The 12,085-nt window shown below is 42.7% G+C and overlaps 2 protein-coding genes across 2 annotated transcripts in view; one reads left to right on the top strand and one right to left on the bottom strand.

The window, feature by feature from the left end:
- The window catches only part of LOC136255179 (collagen alpha-1(XXIII) chain-like), a 176,133-nt gene extending 165,310 nt beyond the window's left edge, over positions 1-10,823 (bottom strand). Inside the window, exons 1-2 of the mRNA XM_066047900.1 lie at positions 10,583-10,823; positions 10,040-10,226 (exon numbers count right to left, since the gene is read on the bottom strand). Of these exons, the coding sequence (XP_065903972.1) occupies positions 10,040-10,226; positions 10,583-10,753 (358 nt within the window). The 5' untranslated portion in view covers positions 10,754-10,823. The remainder of the gene's footprint in view (positions 1-10,039; positions 10,227-10,582) is intronic.
- LOC136256144 (uncharacterized) lies at positions 1,422-2,979 on the top strand. Its single transcript, XM_066049083.1, has 2 exons — positions 1,422-2,789; positions 2,842-2,979. The coding sequence occupies exons 1-2, from the start codon at positions 1,631-1,633 to the stop codon at positions 2,856-2,858; spliced, it is 1,176 nt and encodes a 391-aa protein (XP_065905155.1). The 5' UTR covers positions 1,422-1,630; the 3' UTR covers positions 2,859-2,979.
- Positions 10,824-12,085: the final 1,262 nt, after the last annotated feature.

Raw genomic sequence — 12,085 nt, 5'->3', positions numbered from 1 at the left:
ACCAAAGCCAAGTAACTCCATTCGCAGTCTTCGTAGCTTTCATGATGCTGTCGAAAGCCACACTCGTGGCTTATCTTCCCTAGGGAAATCAGAAGACACATATGGAGATCTGTTAGTAACTGTCATCCGTGAAAAGCTACCAAAAGAACTCAAAATCAACATAGCTAGATCTAAGACCACTCCAGAATGGTCACTGTCTCAATTGATGTCAGCCATACTGAAAGAGATACGTATACTAGAATGTGGAACCAACCAGTTATCTTTGGTTTCATCGCAATCCACAGCTGCATTTATAGTCGGTTCAAAGGTTAATCGTGACAAGAAACAAGATAAGGGGCAGCCATCATGCATCTTTTGTAAAAGGCCTCATACCTCCCACCAATGTATTGTCATAACTGACCAGCAGCGACGCCTAGATATTGTGAAGCAAAACCATCTATGCTTTAACTGTTTGGCTAAACACAAGGTGTCTCAGTGTACCTCAAAGTTTCGATGCCGCCACTGCAAACGGAAACACCACACAAGCCTGTGCAATGGAAATCAAGGTCAGAGTAGTACATCAGTGAGCACTCCACAAGGTACACAGCCCACTCAACAGTTTACATCCTTGCAACCTGCCACATCCCTACCTGTTACGACTGTGGGGTCCTTCATTGTTCCAGCCTCACGCAACACTCCAAACACATCCCCAATGTGCTAGCTGAAGACTGCCGTAGCTCCAGTTCTCAATGGTAGTATAAGAAGGACTGCCAATATTCTTTTCTTTTTGATGAAGGAGCCCAGCGCTCATTTATGTCTGCACAGCTGGCTACTGAACTACATGTCAAACCTACCACTACTACACAAATAGCTTTGTCGTCCTTTGGAGCAGAAACCCAATCAGTACAAACTCTTGGTGTTTCCACTATACAGGTAGAAACTTTAGTGGGTGAACTTATTCCAATATCAGTTTTGATTGTTCCAACAATTGCTACACCAATTCATAACTCTTGTCATCTACCTCTGGATTCTCTGCCACATTTAAAAGGCTTGAAACTTGCTAACCCTACTTCCAACACCAAGGAGTTCACCATCACCATCCTCATTGGTACTGACTACTATTGGTCATTTGTACAGGACCGAATTATTCGTGGAGACGGTCCCACAGCTCAACAGTCTAAACTGGGCTACCTACTTTCTGGCCCAATGCCACACTGTACTACCCAACTGTTGACATCACTACTACAGCTAACCATCCTTGCAGATCAGAATCAAGAACCAAACCTAGAACAATTGTGGTCAGTAGAAGCCATTGGAATGCAACCTCAGGAACCCAATTCAACATTTCTCCAGACATACCAGGCATCTAGCATTCGCCAGCTGTCCAATGGAACATACAGTGCTTGTGAGATCACGCGAGACTCAACGAGAGATTACGGAGTCCGGGGAACGTGGAGAGAGTTGTTGGCGCCAAGACACCTCATGGACAGTGACTCGACTAGTCAGACTTAACTGTATTATATATTGTGATTGCTGTATGATTTTACAGTCTTAATAAATTATCTAATTGAGTCTTACAACTTGGAGGACCCCACCGAGATATTGCCGATTTTCACACATCGACCCAAAGTGAAGTAGAGTTCGGATAGTTATGGATTATCCCTGTGTGGTTTGCAAGGAAGATGTTGGCAACTCAGATAAGGCATTTCAGTGCGAGTTGTGCGAAGACTGGGAACACGTGGACTGCATCAGAGAATGTGAACGCCCGGATAGCACGCTGTATGATGCACTGGTGAGGTGTCGCACAAAGTGTTTGTCCTTTATATGCACACGCTGTCGTAAGAAAGGTTCACTTGTTAAACAATTTATGAAGTGTGAATTTGAATTAGCGCACGCACAAGACGAGCGGCTGGCCAGCGCACGTCTATTAGAACAAGCGGAGGCTCGTGCGCAAGCTAGTGAACAGGCAATAGCTGAATTTAAGCAAGAGCGTGATGCATTGAAAGCAGAAGTGAAGAAACTTCACGACGAAATATCGAAGTTGCAGAAGGGCTCCCCTAATAGAAAGACAACGGAACTCTCAGGCAAGAAAGAGTCAGAAGTGTCAGAGCACGATGGTTCCGAGTCATCTTCGTCCGAGTCTGCTGGAAGTACGACCTCTAGTCGTAGGTCGACCCAGGTACAAAGACGTAGTGCAGCACGTCCCCACCCCCCAGGCTTCAGAGAAGTGTCCAGTCGTGTTGAGAAGTTTTCAGGCAAGCGAGCTGAGGACGGCACATTTGAGGTGTGGCTTGATGACTTTGAAGAAGCCACAAACGACTGTGGATGGACAGATGACATGAGAGCTAGATGGTTTTCCTGGTTTGTGAGTGGCCCTGCCAAGGCTACATGGCAGAGGACCCTTACTACTGAGCAGAAAGCAGATTGGAAGAGTATTGTGAAAGTGTTCCAAGGGCAATATGGAGTGCATGTTGACCCCCGAACTGCTTACCAGAGGTGTAATGAACTCCGTTATGATCAATTTGGATCTGCACAAGGACTATTGAATGCTATGCGTGAGTATCAGAGAATGGCTCCTGAGAAGCTTGGTGATAGTATTCTAGAGTCCATCTTATGGAATAAGGTGCCAATAGAGCTGCAGCAAGAGGTCAAGGAGATTACAGATGGCTCAGTTCAGGAACTGTTATTGAAATTGCTTAGAGCCGAATCAGCAGTAGCTGAGAGAAAGCGTCGCAGTCAGGAGACAATTGAGAAGCCACCTGGTGGTAGACATTATACATCTACTAAGAGAAGTAGTGACATTACTAGTGGTAAGAAGCCTGATGAAGGCAAAGGCACAACCTCTAAGGATTCTACCCATAGGAAGAGTGGTACAGTGAAGACTACTCTACAGAGTGAAGCTAGTATGCAACACATCAAGTGTTATAAGTGTAAGTTGAAGGGACACATGGCTAAAGATTGTCCAGAAGTGACCCAGAAGGCAGGAGCCAATGTGATAGAATCTGAAGAGCTTAGCAAGGAGTCTGTTGACCCATGGATGAGAACAGTGAGTGCTGGTACTGGTAGTGAAATTGAAGTTGCTGAGGTACCTACCAGAGGTCCAACTTACAAGGTAGATATAATTGTGGATAGTGTTAAGACAAGGGCACTATTGGACCATGGAGCCCAAGTGTCTATTGTTCGCAGAGAATTACTGCCTAAGGTGCGTGAGGCCCAAGGATGGACAAAGGAACAGTACCAGACAAGGAACCTGAAGCTAGACAGACAGCCAATAGGAGCTAATGGAACAGAGTTGGACGTTGTGGCTCTAGTGAAACTCAAGGTGTCAGTTGAAGGCACAGACAGGACTCTACAGGTTCCATGTTATGTTTTGAACTCCAATATACCACTTTGGAATGGTGAGTTGTGGAACTGTGGACTAGTACTTGGGACTAATTGTTTAGAGAAGTTTGGGTTTTTAATCACTCATCCCAGCGGTCAGATGGTCAGACCAGCTGTGAAGGAAGTTGCTACTTCACAGGACACTAACAACACAGAAACAGTAACCCCTAACTCAGTGGTGTGTACACCGGTATCCTCTAATACAGAAGTGAGTGTAGCATCTAGCACAAATGTGTGTGCAACAGTTACTCCTAGCACAAATGCGTGTGTATCTACTTCTCCTAGTACAGACACAAGTAGGACTGTGGTACTAGACAAGCACCTGCGTATTGGACCATTCCAAACTAAGGTTGTACAAGTGAATGTGGTGAGTACACCTGTATGTGATCTTCAGACAATTGGAATGGTTACACCAAGTGAGACGGTGGCTAACTTACAGTGTGATTTTACTGAAGAGGTGTGGAACAGCAGCACATCAGGAGTGCTAGCTATCACAAACTGGAGTGGTGAGCCATTAGCAATTGAACAAGGCACAACAATGGGCAGTGTGGAAGAGGTGGAACTTGTTAGTCAAGATGACCCAGTGTGGAGCAACACAGATCCAATACCAGTAGATGTTGCAAGGCTTGACGAACTCACTGAGGATGAGGTCAGCAAGAGGAAAGCAGAGCTAGAGAGCCAGTTAGTAATTGGTGGTGCCTGTTCTGAAGAGGAGTGTGGCAAGTTTAAACAATTATTGTTGTGTAAGCATAGTTGTTTTGCTCTAGAAGACACAGAGCTTGGAGAGACAGGTCTGGTGGAGCATGTCATAGATACTGGTGAGGCAAAACCAGTGAAGACTTCTCCAAGACGTCTGCCATATGTTCTCAGGAAGGAACTTGAAGATGAGTTAATCAAGTTAGAGACAACTGGATGTATCGAGCCATCAACTAGTCCTTATGCATCAGGATTGGTGCTGGTGCGTAAGAAAGATGGGACATTAAGAGTGTGTGTTGATTACAGACAAGTGAATAAGGATACTGTAGCTGATAGATACCCCATGCCCAGAGTGGATGAGCTGGTGGACGCTATTGGTAGAAGGGAGGGCAAGTACTTCACAACTCTCGACCTGATGAAAGGTTATCACCAGGTGAAGATGGAGGAACAGTCAAAGCCAAAGACAGCCTTCACCTGCCATTTGGGACTTTACCAGTACCGTCATATGCCTTTTGGCCTGACAAATGCGCCAGCGACATTCCAGAGATTAATGAACAAACTATTCAGTGGCAAGGAATGGGAGTCAGTATTTGTTTACCTGGATGATATTCTGGTAGTGTCGGCATCCTTTGAGGACCACTTGAGAGATGTGGGACTTGTATTGGATAGACTTAAGGATGCAGGACTGTGTCTCAAGCCCAGTAAGTGTCTGTTTGCCAGGAAGGAGGTTGTGTACCTCGGATTCACCATATCATCAGAGGGAGTGACCCCTAACCAGGAGAAGGTGAAGGCAATTGTGGAATATCCCCAGCCAACAGACTGTAAGTCAGTGAGAAGGTTTTTGGGTATGTTGAATTTCTATAGGAGACACATACAGAGCTTGGCAGCTGTGGCCAGACCATTAACAGCACTAACACGTAAGGACCCAGTTAGTGGTGGTATAGTGCAGTTTAAGTGGAGTCCAGATTGTGAGAAGGCATTTAGAGAATTGAAGGAGAAGCTAGTATCAGCACCAGTTTTGAGCCCACCAGATTTGTCAAGACAATTCTTTGTGTGGACAGATGCCAACCTGTTAGGTTTTGGAGCAGTGCTTGAACAGCTTGATGATGAGGGTCGAAGGCACCCCATAGCTTATGCCAGTAGGCAAACCAATAATGCAGAGCAGAAGTATGCACCAACACAGTTGGAAGTGGCAGCTCTAGTTTATGCTGTGGAACACTTTGAAGTCTACCTGCTCGGGCAACCATTCACAGTGTATACTGATCACCAGCCTTTAGTAAGTGCATTTATAGTTCACTTGAAGAGCCAGACAAAAGGCTTACTTGCTCGTTGGTATTTACGGCTAGCCAGGTTCCTGCCTAACGTGAAGATTGAGTACAAGCCTGGAGTTACTAATGTCGTGGCAGATGCTTTGTCGAGAGCTCCCAGTCAGGGTGACAGTGATGGTACCAGTGTTTCAGTAGAAGGAAGTGATGTATTACAGTTGTCAGAACCAGATTCAACTCTGCGACAAGTGCAGACAGATCAGTGTAAGGACCCAGAACTGGCAAGACTGATTGATTTCCTTACTGACAAGACACTACCATCTAATCCTCGTGATGCCAATGTTGTGGTTGGTTTAGCCAAGAAGGGATACTATGTGGTAGATGGTATTCTTTATTACGAAGGTCCTGAAGTGTGTGATCACAGATGTGTAGTGGTACCAATTCATTTAAGACAGAAGTTACTGGATGAACATCATGATCTGCCATTCGCAGGACATTTTGCTGCGAAGAAGATGGTACAACGAATCAAGCAGTATTATTACTGGAGTGGACTACGAAGTGATGTGTACAAGAAGTGCTCCTCTTGTGTAACTTGTGCATCAGTAAGAGGACAGGGCAACAGAGGGAAACCACCCCTTGTGAGTATACCAGTTGGAGGCCCATTTGACATGATTGGAATGGACTTTGTTGAGTTAGATGTCAGTAAGAGTGGCAACAGGTATGCCCTTGTGTTTCAAGATTATTTAAGTAAGTGGCCCGAAGTGTATGCGTTATCCAACAGGCGGGCAGAGACTGTAGCTAAGTGCTTACAGGACTTGGTGTGGAGACATGGAGTACCCAATAAGATCATACATGACAGAGCGGCCGAGTTCTTGTCTGATGTTCTACAGGAGACTGCTGAACTTCTAGGTGTGAGGCAGCTACCCACATCAGGGGGCCATCCCCAAACTGATGGTCTCGTAGAACGTTTCAATCGGACCTTGAAGCAGATGCTGTCAAAGGTAGTCAATAAGGGAGGCCATGACTGGGATCAATTGTTAGGTCCAGTGTTGCTAGCTTACAGGGCAACACCACATGCATCATCAGGCATGTCACCATTTTATTTACTGTATGGTAGGGACCCCCAGTTACCAAGTCAGTTAGAGTTTCAAGTGCCAGTTACAAGGTATCCTGTTGTGGAAACAGAGTATGGCAAAGAGCTAGCCATGGAGTTGAAACAAGCTCGTAGTGTGGCCAAGCAGAATATTAGTAAGAAACAGAAAGAACAGAAGAAATATTATGACCGAAGAAGCAAAGAAGTAGAGTTGCAGGTCGGGGATTTAGTTATGCTGAAGACAGAACCTAGGTTCAAGTTAGATCGTTTGTTTAAGGGACCATTTGTGGTGAAGTCCCTAACTTCAACGAATGCAGTGATCCAGTTGAAAGATGACAACACTGCAGAACTATTGAATGTGTCCAGGCAGCGACTATCCCGTTGTGAGCAAGCAATGGCAACTGCTACCCCATGGGTAGGGCACTCTGGCAAGCTGAGAAAGAGACGCCGAGTTTTTAATAGGCGAGACAAGCAAGCAGCCACTGATAACCAATCCGTAGAGGATCAATCTGAAGAGAGGGCTCCAGACAATGTTACCGTCACCAGACATGGACGTTTAGTAAAGAAGCCAGCAAGATTTCACATAATGAATAGCCCAGGGACTATTCACAAGAAGGAGGGGGAAGTTGTGAGATCATGCGAGACTCAACGAGAGATTACGGAGTCCGGGGAACGTGGAGAGAGAGTTGTTGGCGCCAAGACACCTCATGGACAGTGACTCGACTAGTCAGACTTAACTGTATTATATATTGTGATTGCTGTATGATTTTACAGTCTTAATAAATTATCTAATCGAGTCTTACAGCTAAATTTCCCTGGAAAGAGAACAAACCCTATCTGCCGTCAAACCTTAACATCTTTCAGTGTAGAACTAAGACTCTTCTCACCAAACTCAGATTAACTCCCAATTTGCTTAAGTTGTACAATGACATCATTCAAGAACAAGAACGTCGTAGGTTCATTGAACAAATCACTGATAATTCGATTATTCGACTACAAATGTTCATTACCTGTCTCATCATCCTGTCAAAAGGACTCCCCAACCACTTCCAATTGGATAGTGTACGACTGCAGCTGTCGTGAAAATCCTCGTGCTGCTAGTCTGAATGATTGTTAGATGGTTGGACCTCCATTTTAAAATGATTTGTGCACTATTCTTTTACGCTTCCGCCTTCACAACTATGTATTGTCCACAGATGTAGAGAAGGCCTTTCTTCATGTGAGACTACATGACATAGACAGAGACTTCACTCATTTTTTGTGGCCTCTCCAACCAGAGAACCCAGACAGCACTTTTCAAGTTTTCCGTTTCACTTCTGTCCCTTTCGGTACTGCTAGCTCACCATTTATGCTACACGCCACTATTGACTTTACCGGGGCACTGTATGTGAAGGAGAGAGAGGAAACTAAGGTATATATTTGTTTATTTTCATGTGCAGTTACGCGAGCTGTGCATCTGGAGGTAGTGATTGACCTCACTGTGGAAACATTCTTATTAGCCTTTCGTAGATTTTGTAGCCGGAAGTCACTACCCCAGAAGATGATATCTGACAATGCCTCCACATATTTAGCCGTGGCGGAGGAATTACAAAGAATGTTCAATTCTGATGCACTGAAGGAAGCCCTAGAATCCCAGAACATCAGCTGGCATTTTATTCCCAAACGTGCCCCATGGTACGGAGGCTTCTGGGAACGTATCATTGGTTTGACAAAGCTAGCAGTGAAGAAAACACCTGGCAGAACATTCATCACCTTGAAGCAACTGGAAACTGTGATTACTGAGATAGAAGCCATGTTGAACGATAGGCCACTCACGTACGTTTCTTCAGACTTCACTGATCCGGAGCCACTAACCGTCACACCTGCTGTACGGCATAAGAATTTGACCAGTTCCGTGTCCACTTGACAGCCCGGTTGATCTAGATGACCCAGACTTTCAAGTCAGTGATGTAGCACTTAGGCAAACCGCTGACCGACAGACAAGATTGTTTCAACAATTCTGGCAAAGGTGGAAATGTGAATATCTGACATCACTGAGGGAGTTTCACCGCACATCAGGACATAATGATAGAGTTATTAAGAAGGGGGATGTGGTGATAGTGCATGATGATAAATCTAGACTTTACTGGAGGCTAGCAGTTGTAGAAGACCTTATCGAAGGGAACGATGGACATGTTAGAGCTGTCCACATCAGGATGAGCAATTATAAGACAACTCGGCCGATTATCAAACTATTTCTGTTACACCTTTTCAGCTATAAGTCACTAAGTCTAAGTCCTTGAAATTAGGTTAGGTAATCCTAAGGCTGCAGCACATGTTGCTGTCAGACCTTCAGTGCTGGTCACTGTAAAGCATTAATACAATAAATACTTTAGGATTAAGGAAGAAAATCCATCCCTCCTGGAGGAGACTGAGTGTGGCCCCGACTAGACATTGGGTGACCTGCAGTTTGATTCCTGGGGTTGGAGGGATTTTTTTCCTTACTTTGGCCCCTTTTCTGTTACACCTTTTCAGCTATAAGTCACTAAGTCTAATTCCTTGAAATTAGGTCAGGTAATCCTAAGGCTGCAGCACATGTTGCTGTCAGACCTTCAGTGCTGATCACTGTAAAGCATTAATACAATAATACAATATACCCGTTGGAGATATTGAGTGATGAGACTGAAGAGCTCCAGGCCCTGCAATCTACATCTGACAATGATCCTCAAGAAGCGTCGGATGTAGTATTGTTCTATACCATATGCGTATTTTGTACCGTACGCGTATGGTATGTACCATACGCGTACGGTACGATTTTCCGTACCATATGCGTATGGTTGTACCGTACGCGTATACATATATGGTATGTACCATACGCGTATGGTACAAAATACGCATATGGTATAGAACACAGCTACAACTACACATTAACAACCACATAATATAACATACAACTACTACCACATATTACTACAAATGCTATCACAGTATCAAAATTTATTGTACTTATTGCACCTACCATTTACTATAATTATTCTGGAACTCAGATTTGATATAGTTCATGCATACTGCTACTAACCATGTAAATTTGGTCAAGTTTTACTGTTTGTAAACGAATTATTCTCTGCGATCAAGCACTCATATTTACACTGCAGGCTTTTCAAACTTTTTACATGTGGTTGTGTTTACAATATTACAATAATTGCATTAAATAACTCATGCAGTAATCACATGTCACAAATTTAATATTTTAATACATATACAAATCAGATCTATAAGATTACCTTATATAGAAAACTACCAAGCATGTTCTGGCTTCAAATATTCATGGTGTACTATGGCTACTTCTTGAGAGTGTAAGCCAGTCTTCAATTAGCTGATGACTGAACAAGTTATTTTTATGCACATGTAGTAAAAATGCAGTACACAAAAATGCTTCATAGACCTCAGGGTGGATTACCGTACATATATGATTACAGGGTATTTTTGTAAAATGATACACATGCAACCTATAATATTAATATTACAGTAACATGCAATTTATGGCTTAGTATTATGGGCCTTAGGATATCCTTATAAGGAATTTTGTTGACAGTAGTGGACATGTGGGCTCCTAGATGATTAATGCTTTCTTTCAAGTGCTTACCCATTGCTCCTTGTTCTCCAATATCACCTCTTCTTCCTGGAGGACCAGTATCACCTTTACGTCCTTGTTTCCCTTCATCTCCCTTTTGACCAGGAAGACCAGTTGGACCTTGTATACCATCTTTACACTGACACTCATCTCCAGGTGGTGTGTTGTCTGACTGTCTCTTTACAACATTATCATTGATCTATATAGGAAAGTGTGAAGGTGATTGATATTTGTTGCTATGATGCAAACACTAAATGAGTGGTAGCTATAAGAGTCTAAGCTATGAAATTTATGTGATAGACAATTAAATACAGTCATAATACAATCGTGTAAGTTTAAAAGTAACTTGATGGGACTACTAGACACCTTAGAAAGCTGTCACGTGCATATATGGTGAGCTCATGCACATGTACACTGCAGGCTGGCTCAGGATGACAGCTCAGTTCATGTAGTTACTCAGTATATTTACGCATATATTCAATCATATGTAGCTATAGCTATATGTATATGGTCAGTGTGTCTAGCCATAGCCTGGCATAGTCTATAGCTACTTACATTAAATCGCTCTTGCAACTTCACCAGCAATTCCCTGTCATACTCTACTTGATGTTGTAGTAGATCCAACGATAACTGGAAGTGCCAAGTCACACCAAACAGTAGAACTAGACTAACTAGTGATAGTATTAAACTAACTACCAACACAATGTCTTTGCTGGTGGCAGCCATTGCTGACTACTGTAATGAGCAGTCATTATAGACGCACGTGACCCCATGCAGGGATTATGTTATTCTTCGCAGTGTAGGGAGTCTCCCCGGTTAGCGATCAGCAGTTCGAACATTTAATATCAATTGCTTGAGCAAAGCTAAGTAACTAGAACCTCACAATCCAACATTTAGTTACACTTTGGTGTAGGGCTGTCCTTGTTGCAAAATCTAGACAGCAAAGGTAGTTTTCACTTATTTATTTATTTATTTCATCTAAGTTGTCAAAATGACAGGGTGGCACCAAAAGGTATAGCCTGCATGTACAAGGGTATTTGTTTGCTTTATCTTAAGGTCAGTCTATTTCCAACTCAAGGTGCTTCCTTTTGTTGTTTCTGGAGAGTTTCACACAGACTGACCTTAGGGTTAGTGCTAATTTATTATTGGATTGCTTGTAGCATTGGGTATCAGCATTAGTTTAGCACACGAAACATTATACAAAAGGTGGTGGCATGACCAAAAAGTTACATTGGACAGCTTATTCGAAAATCATTGTATTTTAGGATGATCTAAGTTATAATTAGTGTATATCTTATATTATGTTATTGAAGAATTCTACATCTTGTAGTGCTATAGCACATTCTGTATAGCTGTACGATTGTTGGCCACTTTACCACTTTTTGGGTATTTAATTGCTCTGATATTGACAGTTTATAATACATTAGCACTTGTTTGTGGTCACTCTGTGTGAAAATCATCAGAAACAATGAAAATAGCTGAGGCATCATTATATTTTGCAGTGGAAATCCTATATGAAGGGATTTTTGGTCATGTGACCACTTTTTGTATATTTTACATACTATATGTTACAATTATGCTGATATCGAATGCTGCTAACAATCCAATAACAAATTAGCACTTGTTTGCTTTATCTTAAAGGTAAATCTGTGTGAAAATCTCCACAAACATCAGAATGAAGCACCTTCCTATTTTTAGTGAAAACTCTAGCAAGAGAGATACTGTAATGGGCAGTCAGTCAAATACTCTAATAGAGCAGTCACCTGCCTGCTACAATAGCAGCTAGAGTTTGCTGAATATGAAAACTAGTATCTGCATGCACCATCCCATACATGAACACATTTAGCCTGCTAGGATTACTTTTGCAAATGAAATGCACATGGTCCTTTGTATGCTATTCAGCTTTAGGTTCATAACTGAACCACTCATGACTATCACTGATCCCTATACAAGTCTTGATCAATGCTTACCACTTAGAAAGCATAATTTATTACTATTTGTACATAAAGCTACTGTACATCAAAAATTTCAATCATGAAACATAATAAAATTCCTTTA

This window comes from Dysidea avara, chromosome 5 (genome assembly GCF_963678975.1).
Source record: "Dysidea avara chromosome 5, odDysAvar1.4, whole genome shotgun sequence".
NCBI classification, from domain to species: Eukaryota; Metazoa; Porifera; class Demospongiae; order Dictyoceratida; family Dysideidae; genus Dysidea; species Dysidea avara.
The sequence above is the reverse complement of the archived record's forward strand: the minus strand, read 5'-3'. Positions and strand labels throughout refer to the sequence as shown.

Coding starts and splice junctions, on each gene's coding strand:
- LOC136256144 (XM_066049083.1), top strand. CDS start 1,631: ATGGATTATCCCTGTGTGGTTTGCAAGGAAGATGTTGGCAACTCAGAT.